Source organism: Wolffia australiana, chromosome 5 (assembly GCF_029677425.1).
Source record: "Wolffia australiana isolate 7733 chromosome 5, ASM2967742v1".
NCBI lineage: Eukaryota > Viridiplantae > Streptophyta > Magnoliopsida > Alismatales > Araceae > Wolffia > Wolffia australiana.
Window position 1 is genome coordinate 22459349 of NC_135839.1, and position 21666 is coordinate 22481014.

At 43.0% G+C, this 21666-nt stretch overlaps 4 protein-coding genes across 15 annotated transcripts; all 4 read left to right on the top strand.

Annotated features, from left to right (window-relative positions):
* The first annotated feature begins 5704 nt into the window (after positions 1–5704).
* Positions 5705–7613, top strand: PRMT10 (protein arginine methyltransferase 10). The gene is made up of 6 exons (XM_078576213.1): positions 5705–5978; positions 6230–6422; positions 6501–6606; positions 6702–6891; positions 6961–7230; positions 7297–7613. Exons 1-6 carry the CDS (start codon positions 5796–5798, stop codon positions 7471–7473), a joined length of 1119 nt encoding a protein of 372 aa, XP_078432339.1. The 5' UTR covers positions 5705–5795; the 3' UTR covers positions 7474–7613.
* On the top strand, positions 7602–10711 carry UVR3 (DNA photolyase family protein). Of its 2 annotated transcripts, none has more exons than XM_078576211.1 (14): positions 7602–7997; positions 8056–8127; positions 8198–8278; positions 8349–8519; positions 8591–8662; positions 8747–8833; positions 8916–9014; positions 9099–9182; positions 9313–9399; positions 9482–9553; positions 9660–9773; positions 9849–9936; positions 10018–10113; positions 10229–10711. In XM_078576211.1, the coding sequence occupies exons 1-14, from the start codon at positions 7695–7697 to the stop codon at positions 10414–10416; spliced, it is 1614 nt and encodes a 537-aa protein (XP_078432337.1). In that variant the 5' UTR covers positions 7602–7694; the 3' UTR covers positions 10417–10711. The 2 variants fall into 2 exon arrangements, with proteins under 2 accessions (XP_078432337.1, XP_078432338.1); XM_078576212.1 differs by having other exon boundaries at positions 7676–7997; positions 8349–8510.
* A 3142-nt stretch (positions 10712–13853) lies between these two features.
* Positions 13854–16154, top strand: LOC144703921 (protein AGENET DOMAIN (AGD)-CONTAINING P1-like). 2 transcript variants are annotated; one of them, XM_078576220.1, is made up of 4 exons: positions 13854–14006; positions 14318–14770; positions 14855–15013; positions 15878–16154. In XM_078576220.1, the coding sequence occupies exons 2-4, from the start codon at positions 14372–14374 to the stop codon at positions 15902–15904; spliced, it is 585 nt and encodes a 194-aa protein (XP_078432346.1). In that variant the 5' UTR covers positions 13854–14006; positions 14318–14371; the 3' UTR covers positions 15905–16154. The 2 variants fall into 2 exon arrangements, with proteins under 2 accessions (XP_078432346.1, XP_078432345.1); XM_078576219.1 differs by lacking the exon at positions 15878–16154 and having other exon boundaries at positions 14855–15580.
* Positions 16155–16186: 32 nt separating this feature from the next.
* On the top strand, positions 16187–20325 carry LOC144703919 (DUF724 domain-containing protein 3-like). 10 transcript variants are annotated; one of them, XR_013581669.1, is made up of 7 exons: positions 16187–16315; positions 17284–17706; positions 17829–18227; positions 18902–19050; positions 19156–19577; positions 19666–19847; positions 20040–20325. XR_013581669.1 is itself a non-coding variant. In XM_078576214.1 (5 exons), exons 2-5 carry the CDS (start codon positions 17308–17310, stop codon positions 19481–19483), a joined length of 1275 nt encoding a protein of 424 aa, XP_078432340.1. In that variant the 5' UTR covers positions 16187–16315; positions 17284–17307; the 3' UTR covers positions 19484–19960. The 10 variants fall into 10 exon arrangements, 4 of the variants coding, with proteins under 4 accessions (XP_078432340.1, XP_078432342.1, XP_078432343.1 ...); XR_013581670.1 differs by having other exon boundaries at positions 19718–19847; XR_013581671.1 differs by having other exon boundaries at positions 19765–19847.
* Positions 20326–21666: the final 1341 nt, after the last annotated feature.

Below are 21666 nucleotides of genomic sequence, written 5' to 3' on the forward strand. Positions count from 1 at the left end.
TTTGACCTATCTCTATAGATCTATATTCTCAATGCGTACATTAATTCTCCAAAATCCCTTCATGGAGAAGATATTTGCCAGTCATTCGTTTATTGAGTATAACATTCGTACATCATTCTCAATGAGTAGCATGTACTCTACCTACACAATATGATAATTATGATTGTATTTGTGCTTCCACGGGTTTTTGTGTATACTCGCATGGCTCGTTCTTCATTCTTAATGAAGACATGAGATCTGATCACTCTATCAAAACTCAATTCTAACTTCAGAATGCATGCTTCAATCCATAATTGGATTATGACAGCTTCCACACTTGGATGTATTATTCTTGGTTATATCGTGTACACCTTCATCCATTTCAAGATTCCATACTCATAATGTGCTTCTATGGCAAGAAAAAATTTGGTAGACTTTATCATGGCAGCTAGTGTGATTCCTTCATGAATGAACATTTCCTTTGAACAATTTCAATTTGTCCATTAGAACCTAATCTTTATCAAAATATTCACTTACTAATGATGGGGTACCATATCCTTCAGAGTGTCGACCAAGTTCAAAACTTGGTTGAGAAATGTGGACTAAATTTCAAAATCCATGTGTCCTCGATCATTCTAAAAGTTAGAATAGCCTCCTCATATGTTAGATATTACCATCTCTTAGATAGAGTATCTTGGCATAACTCAAAATCATGATGTCCAACATGAAGATTGAGTTATCTTGATCTTTCTACCAAACATATGAACTTATTCAGTATACATCTAAACAAGTTTAAGACTAAGTCCTCATCAAATGAGTTTATGATATTTTTGGATCTAGAATTCCTTCAGAGACTACTTTAGCTCACACTATCTTCTCATAGAAGATATATGTCTTCCAACAAGACAATCCTTACTCAACAAAACATTTTTGTTTCTTAAGATGGTAAAAGTAGTGTCCAAAATTTTCTTATTTGGACATCTATTAAATCCATATTTCAAAGTCCTCAACTCCATCTTACTATTTCAGTCAGTCCTCATCGTATGGGCTCGACTTCCCATTCATAAAATTGTGCATTCATTAGAAGTCTTAAGTTGCTCGTCATGGATTCCACTATGTCCAACATAGTGTGAATCTATCTCTTTGATGAAGCATTCATCTTGTAAGTAAGTGGATGACTAATTTGAGATAGGTAACATTATCATGTAGGAACTATGTGAATACTGTATTCAAGAATTATTCTCGTCTCATCTCTTTGAAAAGTTTTAATACTTTCAAGTATGTAGAAACATACATCTCAATGTATCAACCACAACAAATCATCGGCATGTTCTCCATTTCATAAGTTCGGAGGCATGGGTACTTCACCCAAGAGGTACGATTAGCATGTAGCATATGATTAAAAATCAAATGCACTAACTATGCATTCAATGCATCTTAAGTTTTATACATTTTTCCACTGCTATGTATGCTTATAAATATGAGTTTTCTTTAGATAATTCTTGCTCTCCTGAGGTGCATTATCACTTTGTGTCATGTGATCAAATCCCGAGCAAGGACAAATGCTCGAATCTAATGCGTGCGGGCCTCAGCGCTTGCAGCAGAACATTGAGCAGCCTTAATCTCTCGTAATGGAAGTCTCTTGCAATAGCTTAAGTTTGCATAGAAGGGGTTAGAGGAAAGGGAGGGGGCGCATCCCCGTTGAGGAATAGGGTCATTGTATTGATATCATAAGCAGTTACATCATAGTCATGAACAATACATGGGGGAAGATGAGGGATGATACCGAAGTAACGAGACGAGGCACCTTGCACCTTGGTTGTGTCACTCCTGCACCTTGAGGCTTCCCAATCCGCGTGCACGCAACCGCCAACCCTATCGCTACACATGTGCCCTCGGGCCAGGTGTCACGCGCACACGGGCATAGCGATCACACATGCCTCCAGCACCTGTGTTGACACCTATCGCGCGTAGTCTGCGTGACGCCGCCGCATTCAGCGCCCCAAGCTGAGCGTAGCATGCCCGGTGCTACCCGCAGGGACGCCACGCGCCCATGCCATCTAGGCGCTCACTGTGCGCCATTGCCTTAGCCTCCTAGCAGGATAACTCTCACCTTATGCCCTACAAATGCGATGCACGCAATGCCTGCACTGCCGCTATGCAGCTCTCCACACAACTCCGTGCGTTTCACCGCAGCACTGCCGCCTGGCCTATGCGTCCCACGCCCACGCATGGCGCTTGGTGCGCCCAGTACGCGCACAGACCTCGCATGATCAATCCCCCCTAAGTGCGAACGGGCACACACATCATCCGAAGTGTATCAACCCTAAGGAGGGAATGGCATAAAAGATCCGGTTGGCTTCACCACCCTTAGTGCGTTGTAGCACTAAATAAAACTCAGTCATTACAGATCGCAAGTCCAACCAAACACACCTTCCAATAAGCACGCAGGCCTCTGGGCAGGGAATACCGCCTAGATAGGGGCGTAACACTTTGAGATAGTGATAAATATCATCCTCTAGAATTATTCCCTTTCTATTGATGCTAAAGCAATCAATTTTATTTCTCAAATAAATGGAACAACTATTGTTCTGAATAGTTACGGAATATCCAAATCTATTCATATCATATGTGATGTTCTTCTTCAGGCTAGGAACATGATTATATTCCAAAGATACCATATCTCCAAAGTGAAACTTGAGGTTCACTATCCATGTAGTAATCATCGTAACCTTTATGATACTTCCTCTCCTCAACTTCATGTTTTATTTTCCTCAAGCAATTAAAACAATTTAAAAATCCCTATGTTTTAACTTTCTCTAAGCGATCTTAACGAGTTATTACACATACTACCTCATCTAGTGACTTTTCAAACCATAGTGTACATATTAGTTATTGCACATGTCCTTTTGTGATAGGGATACCTTGACGTGCTTTGTTAACTTGTCCTTCTCAACGACATAGAATACCTTTCTCGTTGGTCATACCAAATAAGGTGTCTCGGGATGTTACCTTCTAAAGGTTGAACGTCGACATTCTTAAGTAAGTTAAGTATGAATCATGAAGGAATTAAATGACGAGATCAATAATAAATTAAAGGGAGAACCATTCTACAACTATATATAACTTTCTTGTCACTTCAATCATCTTCAACACATCCTTATATCCAGAAGATCCCTCAACCATGTGAGCCTTGGATACTCTTGGGATTGCACATCCATAAGTCATATTTTACTCTTCAAACAATTATCATTTAGTCTTACATAGTCTTAGGTTCTATATCTTCATGCTTTCTCAATAGCTAACAGCTCATTGATAGTGCATTAATATTGAACCATGTCATATTGAACTCTTCACTTCTGACTTCTTACTCGTATCCCATCATCAACATCTAATGCGGACCTAATATATGTGTCATTCGTAAGGACATAAGCTAACCTTTTAGACTTTAAGATTCTCATCAAATTCAAGAGCACATGATAAGTTATCGACTTGTCAATGAGCTGCATCAAACATGCAATGTAATGGGCTACTTGACGACGAGTGTTTAAAGGAGATTAGGTTAATGAAAGACCTTGAAAGTTTTCTAAAGTGTTCTATTCATCAATAAGGGCTCCCACTAAAATTATCAATTCATGCAACCGTTACGTGTACGGAAGCGGAGAAACTGACATTATCCTAGTGAGGATCAGAATCTCAAAACATATACTATGACCTGGAGTATACCCTCACCAATCATAATACACATCATTGAGCACCCATCTTGTGGGACTTCCAACCAATTGCAATGTCCGATCGTAGTTTGGTCTCCACCCTCACCAACCACTTAGTTTGGTCAGAGCAATACCTTCATTACTTGATGAAAATAGATTTGCGTGTAATCCTGGAGTATACCCCCACCAAACTATACGATTAATCTACCCCGGTCTTGTGTCATACACTAGTACTTAGTTTGATGGAGGACCATCCGAATGAGCACATTCAGATTTGTCATCAACCGCATCGTGTAGCTCGAGCCGATGCGAGGAATCTGCATTTCTTGTATCAGACCTGACGTTGGGTTCCTCTACGATAGTTCTATTTTACATGATCATTTTTTTCGTGCCGTACCCGTTGTTTTATTTCCTTCTACCTTTAGGGAGGCTCCCTTGTATGTGTTTGGGCCTTCCCATGAATGATGTCTATATGTTTGTCTTATTGATTCACTTGTACCTTTAGGGGGAGAGTTCATTTGACTTCTTACCCCACCTAAAGGACCCTTTAGGGGAAGGCCCAATAAGATTTCCCCTTAAAAGGGTCCACTAGGACGTCCATGACCGGGCCCCCCCTCTTCTATAATAAGAGTGGGGAGGGTGAATGTGGAGGTCAGACATGTTGCTTGAACCAAAACCAGATCTGAATCTTAGAGTGGGAAGTTTTTTTTTTGGGGAAGAAAGGTCGCCTCGGGTCACCCAGCTTGTGATGTGCTTCTCGTTAATTCTCTAACATACACATCATTTCTTCTTGTCACATGGACTTTCATATTCGTTTCCGCGGTAGCGCAGCATGAGCCGCTCGATCCCGGCATCCGCCGTGTTAGATCATAGTCCCACCTCCCGAATAAGCGAGTCTGGAGTAGACTCCACCAACCCAACTTAAAGGGATTTGGATCCTAAGACTATAACGAAGGAAGACCATGCTTGAGTTTGTCACTCTCGCTTTGCGGCTCAGAGTTTAGTTTGAGGGGTTTTAGGTTTGGTCTCTACAGTCATGAATGTAATATCTCAAATCACATGTGTCTTCATCTAGGGTATATGAATAATACACATCCCATAAATGGTGCAATGATGTGAATGCATCTTGACTATCAATCATAGTCAAAATACTAAGTCCAATGTCTCTCTATATTGGTCAACCATATCCTAGCGATCCCACATTAGGTCTATCTCGATTTTTCTATGTTCTCATTCCATCCACCATTCCACAATATAATATTAGTCTTTTGTGTGGACAGTGGCCTACAAACAAGACAAATTGGTACTAAAATCTTTAGAACTAAATTAATAGTCATAACATCCAAGCATGAAACATGTGCATAATATAAATAATTGCCATTAAACTTCCCTTTTTTAGGTGTACTGGAAGTTGGGAATTATAAAGCATGAAACTGCACAGATCACTCTATCTCCAAAAACTATGTGACAACAAGTAATGGACAAATAAGTACCGACAAAACTTTTCAAAATTGAAATTAATGATCCAATGTACTGTGTTGAAAATGGTTAAATTTAATTTACAAACATCAGGACCATCTATAGCAATACATGATCATATCGATGAGAAATTTATAATTTCAATCATAAAACTATAAGGCTGATATATGCTTGTATCCGCGCCACCAAAGAAGACATCTAAAAACACATTCAGGTGGACAATGAGATCATACTTATACATTGGATCAAAAAATACATTTACCTTGAACGATGATTTCTTCTTTCGTTTATTCAACTCTAATAACACACTCGTCCCTGATAATTTGATCAAATTCTCAAACGAGGAATGAAACATTCATATGATTCTCATCTCTTCTGTCCAATCCTTAACTGGTAGCTCTGATATACACAGTTTTTCCTCAAGGACAAGCGCATATGTCCTCATGTCACATTCACATATCAAATTAACATATCGTGGGAATTAATACTATAAGAACTCAAACCCCCACCCTCCCCCCCCCCCTACCCTGTCTTGAAAGACAAAAATCAATACTTCTCCTGACCTAACGAGAGTTCCCGCGCAGCGTGCCTACTCCCGTCTCCGGCAGCTCTTCGGCGGCGCTAATGGAACTCGGCGACGGCGGCGCCGCCTCGCGTCCCCGGGTGGACAAGGAAGTGGACTTCGCGAACTACTTCTGCACTTATGGCTATCTCTACCACCAGAAAGAGATGCTCTCCGATCGCGTTCGCATGGACGCCTACTACAACGCCGTGTTCGACAACGCCGCCGTCCACATCCGCGACAAGGTCATTCTCTTTTCCATCTCGAAACCCGCCATCCCCCTCTGAACTAGATCGATTAGTCGTGTTCTAATTCTTTCTCAGGTTTTATCTCATGTTTTTCCCTAATATCTTCACCACCAGAAAGAATTCTCAAGGGTTTTTGTTTTAGGGCTCGTAGAATCAAGAATTTGATTGTTTTTCTCGTGATTTTAGCTATTTATGGTAGATTCGTGGGTTTTGAGCTGGCTCTAATCTTGCAAATGCATCAAAATCAGGTTGTATTGGATGTGGGCACTGGCAGTGGCATTCTAGCCATCTGGTGCGCGCAGGCGGGGGCGAGGAAGGTCTATGCGGTTGAAGCTACGAAGATGTCGGATCATGCTCGAGAACTTGTCAAAGCGAACGATGTTAGCGACATTGTCGAGGTCATTCATGGATCCATGGAGGACGTGGTTCTTCCAGAGAAAGGTCAAAGATTGAATTAATCAAAACCCATGTTTAATCTCGTTTTACATCTTAGTCTGATCTTCCATGCTTGTGCTGCAGTGGATGTCATAATATCGGAGTGGATGGGATACTTCCTTCTGCGCGAGTCTATGTTTGATTCCGTCATCTGCGCTCGCGATCGTTGGTTGAAGCCCGACGGAATGATGTAATTTTGATGTTATTCATCGAAGAGACGAGCAACCTGTTCTCAAATTTTTGATGTTATTCGCTGCAAAACTTGAAATTTCTTGATGGTTTCAGGTATCCGAGTCATGCTCGGATGTGGGTGGCGCCGATCAGGTCTGGCCTCGGAGAGCAGAAGAAGAACGATTTTAATTCCGCCATGGCCGACTGGCACAGCTTCGTGGATGAAACGCAAGCGCACTACGGCGTTAACATGGGCGTCTTGGAGAAGCCTTTCCACGAAGAACACGAGAAGTACTTCCTCCAGGCGAGTGTTCTTCTTTGCTTTTCTTCAATCGCCGTCTGATCTAAGATCATCGTTTACTTGATCGTTCAGACATCGCTATGGAACAACGTCCACCCTGATCAGATCGTCGGCTCCGCTGCGCTGATCAAGGAGATCGACTGCCTGACGGCCTCGGTGGAGGAGATCCGCACCGTTCACGCAGAGTTCTCCTCCAAGATCGGAGCAGATCGCACTCTCGTCTCCGGCTTCGCGGGATGGTTCGATGTTCACTTCCGCGGAAATTCCAAGAATCCGGCGACGCGCGACGTCGAGCTGACCACGGCTCCGAGCGCCGAGGACTGCACGCACTGGGGCCAACAGGTTCGATCTTCGATCAGATCCTGATCTTGAACCGCGATTTGATCTGCAAGTACTTCATGATCGCAGGTGTTTCTTCTTCATCCGCCGATCAGAGCGAACGCGGGGGACGTCGTGGGGGTGAGATTCGTGATGAGCAGAGCGAAGCAGTACCACCGGCTGATGGACGTGGAGATCACCACGACGGTGCGAACCTCGGGGGGGAAGTCGCTGCAGCCGCGCTCCTCCAAGTTCTTCATCGAGTGAGGAAGAAACCCTAGCTCGCCTTCCTCTCCTGCGAGTTCTTCATCCATCGCCTGGATCTGATCGTGTTCTTCCCCGTTTTCTACGGATTTTGAATTTTTGGAGTTAAGAGCAGTGGGAAATCGTGGTTGAAATGGGGGTAACGTGGGGCGTTGTCCGCCAATTAGAGGTTTAAATGGAGCGCGGAAGGCGGGAAGAAGAGGGAAATTGAAGAGGAGAGATCGATGGAGGTGAACGCGGTGGTGTGGTTCAGGAAGGGGCTTCGAATCCACGATAATCCGGCGCTGGATCGAGCCAGGCGAGGCGCGACGAAGGTTTTGTACCCGATCTTCGTGCTCGATCCGCGGTACTTGGAGCGGGATCGCGACGCGTTCTCGCCGGGATCGGCGCGCGCCGGGCTCGGTCGGATTCAGTTCCTGCTCGAGAGCCTGACGGACCTCGACAAGAGCCTGCGCCGCTTGGGATCCCGCCTCGTCGTCCTCCGCGGAGGCGATCCAGCCGAAGTCCTCGTCCGCGTGCTCAAAGAGGTAGGCCGGATCGAAATTTGCCGTTTTCGATTCTGCGTCTCTGAGATTGATCTCGCAGTGGAATGTTGGGAAATTGTGCTACGAGTCCGACACCGAGCCGTATGGCCAGGCGAGGGACGCTCGAGTTGAGGTAATTGCTGGATTCAAGCGTGATTCTCGATTTGCTTCGCGTTGTTTGATGGTTTGATTTTTTTTTGCAGGTTTTTGCATCTGCGGCGGGGATCGAGGTCTTCTCGCCGGTCAGCCATACGCTGTTCGATCCCGCGGACATCATTCGGAAGGTGAGAAAGGTATCGATCTAATCAGTCGGTGTTCAGCCTGTTGATCCTTGCGCGGGTTCTTGTACTCTAGAACGGAGGAAAACCGCCATTAACGTACCAGTCGTTCGTCAAGCTCGCGGGTCGACCTCTCCCCCCAATCGGACAGCAATTCTCTGCACTTCCGCCTGTCGGAGACCTCGGAGAATGGGAAGACGTCGGAGTTCCGACGATTCAAGAACTTGGTTATGGCGACGTAGGCCAGGTTTTGTCTTGATTTATCCCTTCCTCCTGTTTATCAGAAAGATCAAGAACGCTTGAATGTCTGGGTTGCAGGTGGAGTTCTCTCCTTTCCGTGGCGGCGAATCCGAGGCTCTGAAGAGGATGGATGAATATCTCTCCGACAAGGTTTTCTCCCGTTCTAATCATCACATCTGATATTTCTTGCTCTTCGAGCATCGCATCTGTTTGATTCATTTGCCATTATAACAGGAAAAAGTAGCAACTTTCGAAAAACCCAAGGGCGATCCATCGGCGTTCCTGAAACCAGCGACGACTGTGTTATCTCCTTACTTGAAGGTGAGTTCTTCTACTTCTTGCTTGTGGTCAGAGAATGTAATTAAAAGCATGGGCGAGTTGATTGATTTGCTGTTGTTTCTAGTTTGGTTGTCTTTCTTCGCGACTGTTTTATCATAGAATCCAAGAGATCTACGTGAAGGCGAAGAAGCTCACCTCGCCGCCTGTTTCACTGCTGGGCCAGGTTGGGCGCCTCTGATCTGAATGAAAATCGTTTCCTTTTGCGTTATTTTTTTGACGGTGTTAACACAAGGCGAAAGTTGGGCAGTTGCTATGGCGAGAGTTTTTCTACACAGTGGCATTTGGCACCCCTAATTTCGACCGAATGAGGGGAAATGAAATCTGCAAGCAAGTAAACACTCAAATCACATTTGCCATTCGTTTAGAGTTCTTTAATCGTTCAAAAACTCAGATGAAATTAGAGAGGGAGGATCCTCTTCCTGAAACTGCTACTAAATTATGACTGTTTTATGTGACGGTAGATACCTTGGAAGGATGATGATCAATTACTTGCATCATGGCGTGATGGCCGGACCGGGTTTCCTTGGATCGACGCCATCATGGTTCAGGTATTTCATTTTCCATAATTTGTGGGTTTTAATTGCTTATAAGGGAGTGACCTTTATTGATTTTTCGCTACCAAAAACACAGCTCCGGCAGTGGGGGTGGATGCACCATCTTGCTCGGCATTCAGTCGCTTGCTTCCTCACTCGTGGAGATTTGGTGCGATTCGTATTATATCAATTACTTTTGCTTAATCAATAAGAGTATACCCGCTCTTTGTAAAACCTTCAAAGGCTATTCCAAGTTACCGTTGTCTTGGTTGCAGTTTGTTCACTGGGAGAAGGGCCGAGACGTGTTCGAGAGACTGCTCATAGACTCTGACTGGGCCATAAACAACGGTAACTGGCTATGGCTATCTTGCTCCTCGTTCTTTTACCAGGTAAGCCTCGTTGACTTAATTAATGGTTCATTATTTTAAGAATGATAATCTGACCCTAGTTTCTTCCTGTTGCAGTACCATCGGATCTACTCACCCATCACATTTGGGAAGAAATACGATCCCACCGGGAAGTTCATCCGCCATTTTCTCCCCGTACTCAAAGGTAGACCTTTTAATTAAAATTTTATATTTTTTTCTTCGAAATGATGGAATTAATGACGAGTGTGATATTATACTTACGTAGACATGCCCAAGGAGTACATATACGAACCGTGGACTGCGCCTTTAAGCGTCCAAAAGAAGGCAAAATGCATCATTGGAACGGATTACCCTAAACCAGGTGATCGAATTCTCATCTCCCTTTTTTTGCTAAATAATCTGTAAGGCAAAGAAAATTGCAGAAAAAGTATGAACTTGTAAGCCTGACGATGACTCTTCTCGGTTGACTTCGTCAGTTGTTTCGCATGAGGTGGCAAACAAGCAATGCAGGCAGAAAATGGGAGAGGCGTATGCCTTAAACAGTGGAGGCCCCAGTCAAGTCAACGACGAGAAGCTAGTGGAGCTCCGAAGAAAGTTTGACCAGGAGGAGTCAACGGCAGCCGACCAGGGTCCGAAGCTGAAGCAGAAGCGGCTGACCACCTGAACTGAACCGGGTGGAACCTGTTGACCCATTGAGTCAGAGTCAGCCTCAACGGGCCCACCATAATGAATGCCGAACCAAAGGTTTGGTGTTGGCAAGAAGGATTGCAGGTGATTCCTGGTCCAAAGTCTGACCACCGATTCACAAATGTTATTCAACCCATAATTTAGTGAGTGGCGCCAAATCTTTCTATGTATTGCTTCTTTCGCCTCTTTAACAGTCAAAGTACCTACGGTACTAGTTTGTATTTGCTTACCCGAAGCTCATGTAGTGGCATCTGTGGCAAGATTCATCATCTTGACAGGAGTTTCATTAAAATTGGGAGTATAGTGCTGGGACGCGGACGGGACGGTTTTTTCGTCCCCGGATGAAAAAATCGTCCTGTCCGGGGGCAAGGACGAATTCTGGGACGAAAATTCGTCCGGGGGACCGCTGGACAGGATGGTTTTCGTCTTCTGGAACGAAAAAATCGTCCGTCTGGAGGTCCCCGGACGACGGAGGGATGAATCTCGACGGGACACCGTCAGATTCACATTCGACGGTTGAGATGTTGACATGTGGCCTCGCGAGGACAATTTATTATATTATAATATATATAAATATATAATGTATTTTTTCGTCAGGGACGAATTTTGGGACGAAAATTCGTCCCGGGAGGACTGGACGGGACGAATATTAGTCCTGAAATTATTGGACGGGACGGTTTTTTTGACCGCAGACGAAAAACTGTCCTGTCCTTCATCCATGCTCTAACATGGGACGTAGGACGAGATGAATTTCATCCCGAACCGTCCACGTCCCATCCCGTCTGCGTCCCTGCACTATAATTGGGAGCCCCACTGGTTTTTGATTTTCAATCCCCATGTTTCCCAAAGATAGTGAATTTGTTAGAGACTACTGGGTGGTAACTTCCAAATTCAGAGAAATCCTGGAATTAAAAAATGTGCAATCGTGAGCCGAATCCTTCTTTTGAGAAAAAATATAGGTGAAGAGACTCAGGTGGAAGACGTTTCAATGAATGGAGTTGATTGCATTTGCATTTGCACCTGGAATTAGTATTTCTAACTAAAAAAGGCTAAACACACATTTCTATCTAATATATACTGATATTTCAACTGATTGATCAGGACCCGGACACTTCTATCTAGTATTAAATTTAATATATTAAATACATCAATAATGCAGAAATTAAAATAAAATTTTTTGTAATTTCAGATTTTTAACTTATTATAAATTCACTGGAATTTAAGTAATAGTTTAATATTTATTAATCAAATCGTTCATTCCATAATCAGGACCTGAATGCAGAATATAAAATTTATTATATTTAATATATCTGTAATAGAGAAATTAAAATAAAAAAGTTTTGTAATTTCAGATTTAAAACATTATAAATTCACTGGAATTCAAACTATAGTGTAATATTTAGTAATCAAATCATTTATTCCATAGTCTGATTATTATTATATTGACAATAAAACAAATTGGATGAGAATAAAGATAGAGTATTTTTGCACATCACTAGTGAGAATGAAATTTATAGTAAGACGAAAATCATGAGGGTTCAAGTCTCTCTATCCCCCCAAAAATGATTTGACTTCCTTAGTAGTTTCCCAAATATTCCAAAATACTGAAGTGACTTATTCAAAATTAACAATCTCTAGTGTTAGGTTATCCTTTCACTTATGATACCAATCTTAAAATTCCTGTTTACATTAAGACAAAAAAGTCAAAAAAGCTTTAAACGCCTAATTTTTTTGTCCTGACATGTTAATGACTACAAACAGAAAAAAATAGATTGAGTAAGATGAGGTGAGACATGTCTAATAGTTGTGATTACTTAGTTGGTAGAGCTGATGACCAAAAAGTCGTGTGTCACTACTTTGAACCTGTTCGATAAAAAAATTTAATCATCAGAAGAATAGGACACTCATACATATTCATCTGGAAAAAATGTCTTGCTTATATGTATTTAGTAGATATCGATACATAAATTTTCATATATGTGGCTTGTAGTTAGATAGAGAACAATATTTGATGACTTTAAGATAAGTGTTTTGGGTTAAAATCCATTATACTTACTTTTGTGTATAAATTGTGACTGATCTCATTGATTAAAAAGTTTCATTTCTTCCCATTATAACTATTTAATTCTATAATTACATTGCTATTAGCTAGTTAGATTATGGTTATATCTAAATATATTATTAATAAATTAAATATATTAATGAATAAGAATAAAAAAGTGCATAATAATTCCAAGACAAAATTCACTCACTTTATATGCATTTGGATTATTATATGCATGAGAAAGTCAAAATAGCATCCTAACTAGTCTATAGGGATTGAAAGAGATCAAATTAATGATCCAATTTTTATACAAGACAAATTAAATCTGATTCTTTTTGTAATTGTTGAATTTATGCTTTTATTCTTACTTGTTTTACTTGATCTCATGGGATTAATATACATGATATGCTTGTTTTAAAAAGTTCATTATACAGAATCCTATTCATTTACTCTATTGTACATCTGTGTCAACAAACAAATAGCATTTTAAATTAGGTTAGGAAGATCATGAATTGCCCATTTGTAACTGATGGCCACTACAAATTATTATCAAGCAACTCTGGTTTATAGGGAACAGACCTTAAAGGGAAGTATTATTTGACCTGAAATATCCAAGTGACATTAGTTTATTGTCATTTAATATTGCATAGAAATTGGTAGTAGTATAGTCCTCACATAAACACCAGCGTGTCCGACTTTCATCCATCTAAATACATTTAAGCATGGACATTGCCCTTAAAAATTCCCAACATATAGGATTCAGGTTCTGAAAAATCTGCCTTCTCTAAAAATGCAGACTGCCCGTCCGGTTCAATTCCCTGAAACCAAACTTTGGTCAGACCGTGACCTTCCCTAGTTGAACAATCCACAGCGGCCCGAGAGGCCCTACCTTGATTCTCTCCCTAGTTTCCTAGGCCACTTCTCCTCTCCCTTTTTGCTGAATATTTTTAAAATAATAAAAAAAAAGAGAGAGGATGAGGTCGGGTGGCTCATCGTTATCCGATGAAGCAGAAGGGGGGAGATAATACGCCAAAACTACGGGCCGTAGTTTACGTTGAGAAGGTATTCCGTTGGTCGAGGGCCCATTTCGTAACCTCCAACGAACGCCCACCTTAGAAATACCTCCTGGACCCCACGCATCTCCTATCCTGCCTCCACGTACCCCCTCCACCCCCATTAATTAAATCCCTTTTTTCATACCACGCTTTGCAAATTTAGTGAAAATCTCTCGTTTTTTTAATTTTTCTGGAACGGCTAAGAATAGGTTTATGGCATGGATTAAATGAACAAGAATCTTGCCCATGATTTGATAAATATTCGGAGTGTAATTAACCGGGTTCAATTTCCGAATATTCGGGTGCGTCCACGTTTCACGTTGGGGACATGCCTGAGGTTTCGAAATTCGTCAAGAAAGAAAGCTCTTGGTAAAGAGGGGAAATTTGGCGTCGGGGTGGGTGAAGGAAACAGGAACAACGGGGGACGACGAAGAAGGAATTCATTCGAGGGGCGTCGAACTAGCCGAGGTACGAAGATCGCAGACTCTCATTTCCGCTTTTTTTCCGCATTTCGAGGAATTGTGTTCCATTTTTTTGTCTTTATGAGCTGATTTTGGAATGGATCGATTCGATGTCGCACGCTCTGTGCCTTCTCCTCCGGGTTTTAATCGGATTTTATTCTGCAATGGCTTTTCTCCGATCGCTGTTCGTTCTTCTGATTTTGACCTCCGTTTGATCATTCTCAGTGTCCCCAATCGCGTTACATAACTGTTTAGAAACGTTGCAGTTCAATTCGTTTTCTTTCGCCCATCTTAAAAAGCGTTTCCTTTCATCGGCAGAGTTGTCATAATCTTCGATTAATTCCCCGACAACCAAGTGCAAATTCCGGGACAATGATGTACAAGAAGGGGACGAAGGTAGAGGTGCTAGACAAGAAGGAAGTGCCTTGCGGTTCTTGGAGGCTCGCTGAGATAATCTCCAGCAGCGGACGTCTCTGCCGCGTGAAATACGATCCCTTCGGTTCTGGCATGAACGATTTGGAAGAAAAAGTTCCAAGAAAGTTCATCAGGCCGCGTCTTCCTCAGGAGCACGGCCAGATCAAAATTCTTCCTGGCGACATCGTTGAAGTTCTAGACCGCACTTCATGGAAGCTTGCAGAACTGGTCACCGGATCTTCCCTTAATTTCTTGACTGTCAGGCTCTTGGGATCTCCCCAAACTCTCACAGTCCAGAGATCTGGCCTGCGGTTGCGCCAGTGCTGGGTCAAGAACAAATGGGTCGCCATTGGAAAGGTAAATCCGCCTTGCCCATCAACTGGAAATCAAATTATGCCTTTATGAAGATTTTGATGATGAGTTCTTCGTTGTGTTCCTCAGGAAGGGAGATGCAATGGGGGTGAAATGTTACCGCTCAAGGTGGGAAACTATAAAGGGTTCGTGGAAGATGAAAGCTTTGCGAAAGGGAAGAAGAGAGGGCTTCAAATCCGGCCTGGGAGTCGCAAGAAACTCAAGGGAGTTGAACCAATACCGAGAAAGGTAGAGAAAGATTATGAGTTTACTGGAATTGTAGAGCCCGGTGATGCTTCTTGTGGTTGTAGCTCTAGCGGCAGCAATGAATTGGGTATGGTTTACAGTCCTGAAATGGATCGTCTCTCCGACGATGCAAGCTGTTCTTCTTCTTCTTCTTCTCGGCCCAAGTTATGGGAGAGGGAATCAAGCTCAAGCATAAGGGAGATGGCAGAAAGAATACACAGGCTGGAACTTCATGCATATAGAGCAACCATGGAGGCTTTCTACTCTTCTGGGTCCATCACTTGGGAACAAGAAGAGCTGATGACCAACCTTCGGCTCGAGCTCCATATTTCTAATGATGAGCATTTATCAGAACTTAGATTCCTATCGTCTCAGTCCTTGTAGCATTTTAACTCCTTTTCTTGAATTTTTCTTTGTTCAAATGTAGAGGTCGATGTAATGTTAGTATTAATGTTCTCTGGCCAGGCATATTTCCTGAATTTCTTGCTCGTTTTGTACCTGTAAAGAGAATTCGTCTTCTTGGCGTGTTTGTGTCCTGTGTTCTTGCTGTATTTACTCCTCTTTCCCTCTTTTTTCTAAAGCACATATTAAAAACCGAGGCTCTCATTATTTCTCCGAACTTGAATGTTAAAATCATCATGCAATCTGCGGCTACTCGAGATCCATTTCAGAGCATTTTCTCCTCAAAGTCGGGAAATTATATAAAAAAAAACTTGTTCCTTGATTGATGTCGAGGTTCGTCGGGGCATCAGAACCACCTCCATCCAAAGAATCGATGATTTTCCTGCGAGGTTTCTAATCCGCGGAAACACCAAACAGATCTGTTCGTTTATGAACTCTGATCGACCCGTCTAATTCAAATTTCAGGCCGATTTTCTCGGAGAAGAGAACTGAGGAACTCTATTCGGCGCGGACGAAGAGATTTGTACCTGCGATCGGGCGGAGGAGACTTCTCCGGCGGAAATTCCGGCGACAGCGAAAGCGGAAAGCGCAAGTCACCGCTGGCGTAGAGCGAACGAATGGGAAGAAGAAGCACGGAGAATGCGTGGCGGTCGTTGGTCGCGGGCCCGTCTGGCCGGGCCGGGCCGGGCCGGGCCGGGCCGGACCGGGTTAGAATGATTTGGGCCGGGTTTGCGTGGAAAATCAGGCCCATTCGGGTGAGACGTGTCGAGTGGGGTGGGGTGGGGTGGGCGGTTAAAGCCACGCTCGCTTTTCCTTTTCTTTTTTTTTCTCTTTTCAAAGGGCGAGGGCCGACCGAGATTGGGAACTTGGGAGAGGACGGGCAGATTTGATCGCCGAAGCTTGGTATGCGGACCGCCGCCTGATGCTCTTTATTCGACGATTTTTATTGTTGTTTTTTGGGATTTTTATTGTTGTTTTTTCTTCGTTTGAATGTGGTTTCGTGGTATTCTAGGCAGGAGTATTTTGGATTTGCGGTTGATTTGCCTTTAATTCTTTTTCTAGGGGCCATCGGTGGTGGCATCTGTTTTTTTCTCGCTAGGAATCCGGCCTCCGACGTACTGGCCTCTGAGATTATGTTATGGATTATCGATTCCTGGAAGAAGAACGCTAATTTTTCTCGCTTTAGGTTGTTCTTGTGGCGATTTGCGTTCCTCTTCCTCTTGATGTTGACATCTCTTCAAATTTTTTTTGATCTAGTTTGTGTTCTTGCATTCTTGGTTTTTTCCTCTTTTGATTTGTACGTGAGCTATATTTGGAGATCGATTCTACATAATTTTCCTAATTCTTTTTTGAAGAAAATACAAAACTTTCGTATACTTTCAGTTTGCGGTATCAGAGAAGATTTCCGTGTCGCCGCCGTCTCTTTCCCTTTTCCTTTTCCTTTTCCTTTTAACCTTTTTTTTTTCTTGACTCTCTGAATTTTTCCTCTATTGATTTGGACGCGAACAATCTTTTGGTACCTAGACAACGAATGTTTCCTGATATTTTCAGTTTCTCTGTGTCTGACTACGAATATTTCTCTTATTTTTTCTCGATTCTCTGTCTCAGAGAAGATGACCTTTTCCTGAGCCTCTTTAATCTTTTTTTTTTAATTATTCTCTTTTTTCCCTTGATTCCCTTTTCTTTAGATGACGAATATTTCTCCTTTTTATTTCTTGATTCTCTGAATTTTTTCCTCTTTGGATTTATGATGAATAATATTTGGATACCGAGGCTACAATTTTTTCTGTATCTGAGAAGATTTCTCTTTCGTGTCTTTCCTTTTTCCTTGACATTTTATCTTATTTTTTTCCTTGATTTTGGGTTTTCAGATTTCTTCACGCAACATCGCAATCATGAAATACAAGAAGGGCACTATGGTGGAGGTATTAAACAAGAGAGAAGTTCCGTCGGGTTCCTGGTGGCGGGCCAAGATCATCTCAGGAAATGGGCATACTTATAGCGTCAGATACGACCCAGCGCCATCTGGGGTTTCCGAACTTGTGGAAAGAGTTCCAAGGAAAGCTATCCGGCCATGCCCCCCGTCCAATCAGGAGCCTATCACCTTGATGTCTGGTGATGTCATTGAAGTATTTGACAATGGGTCATGGAAGCTTGCCGAGGTGTCCAACGTGATTGATGGAGGCTTGGTCTCTGTTAGAATCCTCGGATCTTCAAGAGTTTTCAATGCAGAGAAGTGCGATATCAGGCTACGTCAATGCTGGAAAGACGATCATTGGATTGTGATTGAGAAGGTGATTTCCTTATCTGCCGGACGGATGAACTTCTTTTGATGTTATCGTTTCCAAACTAGTTAATGAGCTGATTGTGACAGTACCTACTGATCATTCTAATCGCCGTTACTCTTTTGTTTCAGGAAGTACGGAATTCTGAAAGTGGTAAAGGATTAAACGCTCGGAGTCATAAGAGATCGAGTTCCCCGGCAACGAGTGGATCCGGTAGAGTGGAAAATTGTGAGGAAACCACAACTTCTGAAGAGCCAATAGTGGTTTTCGCTGGTGGAAAGAGAAAAGTATTGCATCGTGACCGTTTTGTGCAGAGGTCTCCTCAAGAATCTGTCAAGAAAGCGAAGATAAGTGGGGGCACAAGAAGGATAAGTCGTTACTCGCTGGAAAATCAATACTCTCTGCCAAAAAAGGTAGATGCTGTTGCCTCCCAAAAGATAGTACAGGGAGAATCGAACACGCATGCTTCCTTGAAAGACGGAACGAGATTTTCAGGCTTGGAAACGCTGTCAAGAAAACCAAACGGTGATGTTAGTCGTTTCCTTAATGCACCCATAGAGCCAGAACTCAGCGATTCGTCCGTTTGTAGTTCTTGTGGTAGTAATTACTCGCCTATGTTTTATTCCCGCCCTCTATATGCTGCTGCCATGTTGGAATGCGGCATTCTAGTAGATGATGCCGATTCCACCGGTTGGTCAAAGTTTTAGGAATTTCGTCTCTTCAAAGAAGACTATTCTACAGTAAAATTCATCCCAGTCCTGTGTTGTAATCATACGTAACCTGTTGTACCTTTCTGGGATTTTACTTGGGCTGAGTTGTGGACGGTTCACTGTCCCTGGGAAAATCTGTAATCTTCCTGTATGAAGATTTTATTCTCTTGAGTTTTTCTTATTTTGTTTCATTCATTATTTCTCTTGCCAAAAATGATGAGAGAAAAGTTGCACGGTGTGTAGTTTTGCATTAGCTCGGTTTTTGGAGCTGTTATTATTTTGTAATAATTTCTTCAATAGTTAGTATTGTTTTATTTATTTTCTATTCTGCAGTGAGTGAATTTGAACATAGGGGCATTCGATAATGATGCTGCAAAGTCAAATGTCGGCAGCTATTGCTGTCCGTATAAACATGCTTATCTGGTTTTTCTCATCACCTTGGTGCTGAATGGAATTTCAATATGAAGATATTATTGATTCATTCCGTTTTCCAGGGCAGAGTTGAGGGCTTGTCATGCGTGCATCGCAAGTTCCAACATGAAGGTGGGGGCTATTTTATTGCTTTTTTTATCACACCTGGGATTATTGCTGGCTACAGCGGACATTTGCATGATAAGCCTACAACTCGGCACGATTCAGACTGGTATTAAGCGCGAGTTAGAAAGTTTTATTAACGAGGTCTGCCATTCGATGTTTCTTGGTTACCCAATTCATAACAATTTTTTGTCTGGTCGTATGCCCTTTGTAGCCTATTGGGGGGATGCCTATGGCGCTTGCTATTGTTGGTCAAGGCATTTCTTCAAGTTGTCAACGATAATTCATGCAAGATTATTCAGGCTAATATCGTAACGCAGCAAAGGAAGTTGACTGCTGTGGAGAAATTCATGCCACGTCAAGGGAGATTAATCTTTTGTTCGAGTACATCTGTTCAATTGAATAATGCCGTTGTAAAAAAAGCTGAAATTTACTTTCCTACCTATTTATTGAAAGCAAATTGGAATTCCTGCGAGTGTATCTTATATTCGAATTTCAATAATTTTTTAATGGTCCATTATGATTTTTTCTTGATTAAATAAGAATTCAGCACGTCCTATCTGTTCCGATGCGGCATGACGATAGAGTCAAGCCCATGCCTGCTCTGTGGAAATTCCTATGGCGACGGTGGAACGGGTGGGTCTTTTGTTAATATTTTCCCAAAGTCCAAAGTTTTGATTCGTTCTTCAACTAATTTTGCAACTTTTTGCTGTACTAATATCAGCTCTCAAAATCTTTTTATTCGTCGGCACTCCGGCGCCAAATCAATCTGGCAGGTAAAATAAATGGAAACTCATCATTTTCGGTGGTTCATCGTGAAAAGTAGGATCCTCTTGACGGGCCGCTGTTTACCTGAGGCCCAATAATTCTTCCGGCCGGCCCATCTTGCCTCTCCATGGAAGAAGAGTAAGAACTGTTTCTGTTTTTCATCTTTGAGTATTCTTTCGACAAAAAAACTGTTGAAACTGTAATATACTTTAAAATCGGACTAAACATTGAGCAGTTCAATTCTTTACTTTCCCTGTGTCCGAAATATGGGCCGGTGGTGATCGGCCCATAATTTGATTTATGTGACCCGGATTTCCGCCATGGAATCAGATTAGATGGGACTTGACTCGCCTTGCGATGGAGGAGCCTCAATGCTTCTTTCGGCTCCGATTACGAACAAAAGCAGTGCCAGAAGAGCAGCAGCAATTAAGTAGCTGGCGCGGCTGTCTCTTGTCTCTCTGTCCTCAGAGTTCAGGCTTTACTGCCGGCGAGAGGGCTCATCCTCTGCGTGTTCCTGACAGAATGAACAGCCCTCTCTCCCTCTCTCTTCCCCTCTCTCTATCTCACTCTCACTGAATCATCTAAATATATCCATCTACGGCACCCTTTTTTTTCAGTTGGAATGCAACAGTTTAGAGGGTGAGTGGATGTAGTCAGAGGCCATTAAATTTTACAGAGAGCGGCTTTGCGCAGGCCTGCGCCTCTTTTAAGGGAGGAATGATTTTTTTCACGCGCAGTTAATGAAGGGAGCGGCTTAAGCAAAGTCTTTTAAATATGCAGTGTTGCGGAGAGATGCAACGTGAGTGATTCCATCAACCCATGTGGCCACCCGGCAGGGAAGAAGCAAGTACAGTGAACTCAAGTCATCCCCTCTGCTTTGATCTTCTTCTGTAAGCGAAGAACCCGTCTTGAGTAATGCTCTCTCTATCTCTCTCTCTCTCTCCATGTATCTATATATAATTATCCGTGGCAGGCAGTATCCGTACTCCCCGCTGGCGGCTTTTTCTGCCCGAGGATATAAAGCCGTGAGCAGGAAGAGGATAGAGAGAGAGAGATGGATGATGATGATGATATGATGATGATGGGGAGATGGGACAATGTTAGGCTTGTCAAGAGGACTAGGCTTGAGATTCCGGAAAGGTGCCGCGCCGAGGTGGTACAGGACAAGAGGGCAGGCCCCCCGACAAAAGGCGCCCCTCACTGTTTTCCCTACAAGAGTAGATTCATAGATAGACAAAGATAAAGATAAGAGAGAGAGATAGAGACGGGGGTCGCCGTCGATGAATGATGAGAGCATTAGCATAGGGAAAGGTGGACTGACTTGATGGGATGGCTGCTAGTCGTCATCGTTTCCCAGTTCCAAACAGGCGCACAGCGACGAGGCAGAACGAGAAAAAGAGGGAGATTGAGATAGAGAGATCGTTGCAGAGCATTATTACTCTCTCCTTGCCTTTATCTCTCCCTCTTGTCGGGCCCCCCCCCCCGCCCCAAACGAGATTTTGTTCTTTTCCGATCTAGAGAGAGAAGTTTGTCCTTGCACTGGAGAGGAGCGAGAGCCGTTATCTCTCCGCGCGAAACGGAAAGATTGAAGCGATAGATGGATGGAGAGAGAGATGATGAGTTTTATCTATCTCTCTCTCTAGATCCCAGGTTGAAAGTGGAGATCGTAAGATTCTTCCACGTCGGCTCGGGCAGCCGTTAAATCTCTCTCGTAGACGCAGAACGGCGGTCCAGTCTCGGGAATATCGGGGAGTTTCGGAAATTATCGAAGACGACAAAGAGATGGGTAGCTCTGTCGGCTGACGGGACACTCGGGCTTCTTCTTCTGCATCAGATGACGTGGACGTGTCTGATTCGTCGTCGCGCGTAATCATGCATCACTTGCGTTCCATACTCACAGCTGGCAAAGCGACATCCCATAAACGCCCCCGTTGACAACTGGTCAACTCTCTCCCTC

Coding starts and splice junctions, on each gene's coding strand:
- PRMT10 (XM_078576213.1), top strand. CDS start 5,796: ATGGAACTCGGCGACGGCGGCGCCGCCTCGCGTCCCCGGGTGGACAAG. Junction 5,979..6,229: donor CCGTCCACATCCGCGACAAG/GTCATTCTCTTT, acceptor CATCAAAATCAG/GTTGTATTGGATGTGGGCAC. Junction 6,607..6,701: donor TTGAAGCCCGACGGAATGAT/GTAATTTTGATG, acceptor TGATGGTTTCAG/GTATCCGAGTCATGCTCGGA.
- LOC144703919 (XM_078576214.1), top strand. CDS start 17,308: ATGAAATACAAGAAGGGCACTATGGTGGAGGTATTAAACAAGAGAGAA. Junction 17,707..17,828: donor ATTGGATTGTGATTGAGAAG/GTGATTTCCTTA, acceptor CTTTTGTTTCAG/GAAGTACGGAATTCTGAAAG. Junction 18,228..18,901: donor CAAGAAAACCAAACGGTGAT/GTTAGTCGTTTC, acceptor TCCGTTTTCCAG/GGCAGAGTTGAGGGCTTGTC.
- LOC144703921 (XM_078576219.1), top strand. CDS start 14,372: ATGATGTACAAGAAGGGGACGAAGGTAGAGGTGCTAGACAAGAAGGAA. Junction 14,771..14,854: donor AATGGGTCGCCATTGGAAAG/GTAAATCCGCCT, acceptor TGTGTTCCTCAG/GAAGGGAGATGCAATGGGGG.
- UVR3 (XM_078576211.1), top strand. CDS start 7,695: ATGGAGGTGAACGCGGTGGTGTGGTTCAGGAAGGGGCTTCGAATCCAC. Junction 8,834..8,915: donor TGTTATCTCCTTACTTGAAG/GTGAGTTCTTCT, acceptor TGTTGTTTCTAG/TTTGGTTGTCTTTCTTCGCG. Junction 9,015..9,098: donor CTGTTTCACTGCTGGGCCAG/GTTGGGCGCCTC, acceptor AAAGTTGGGCAG/TTGCTATGGCGAGAGTTTTT.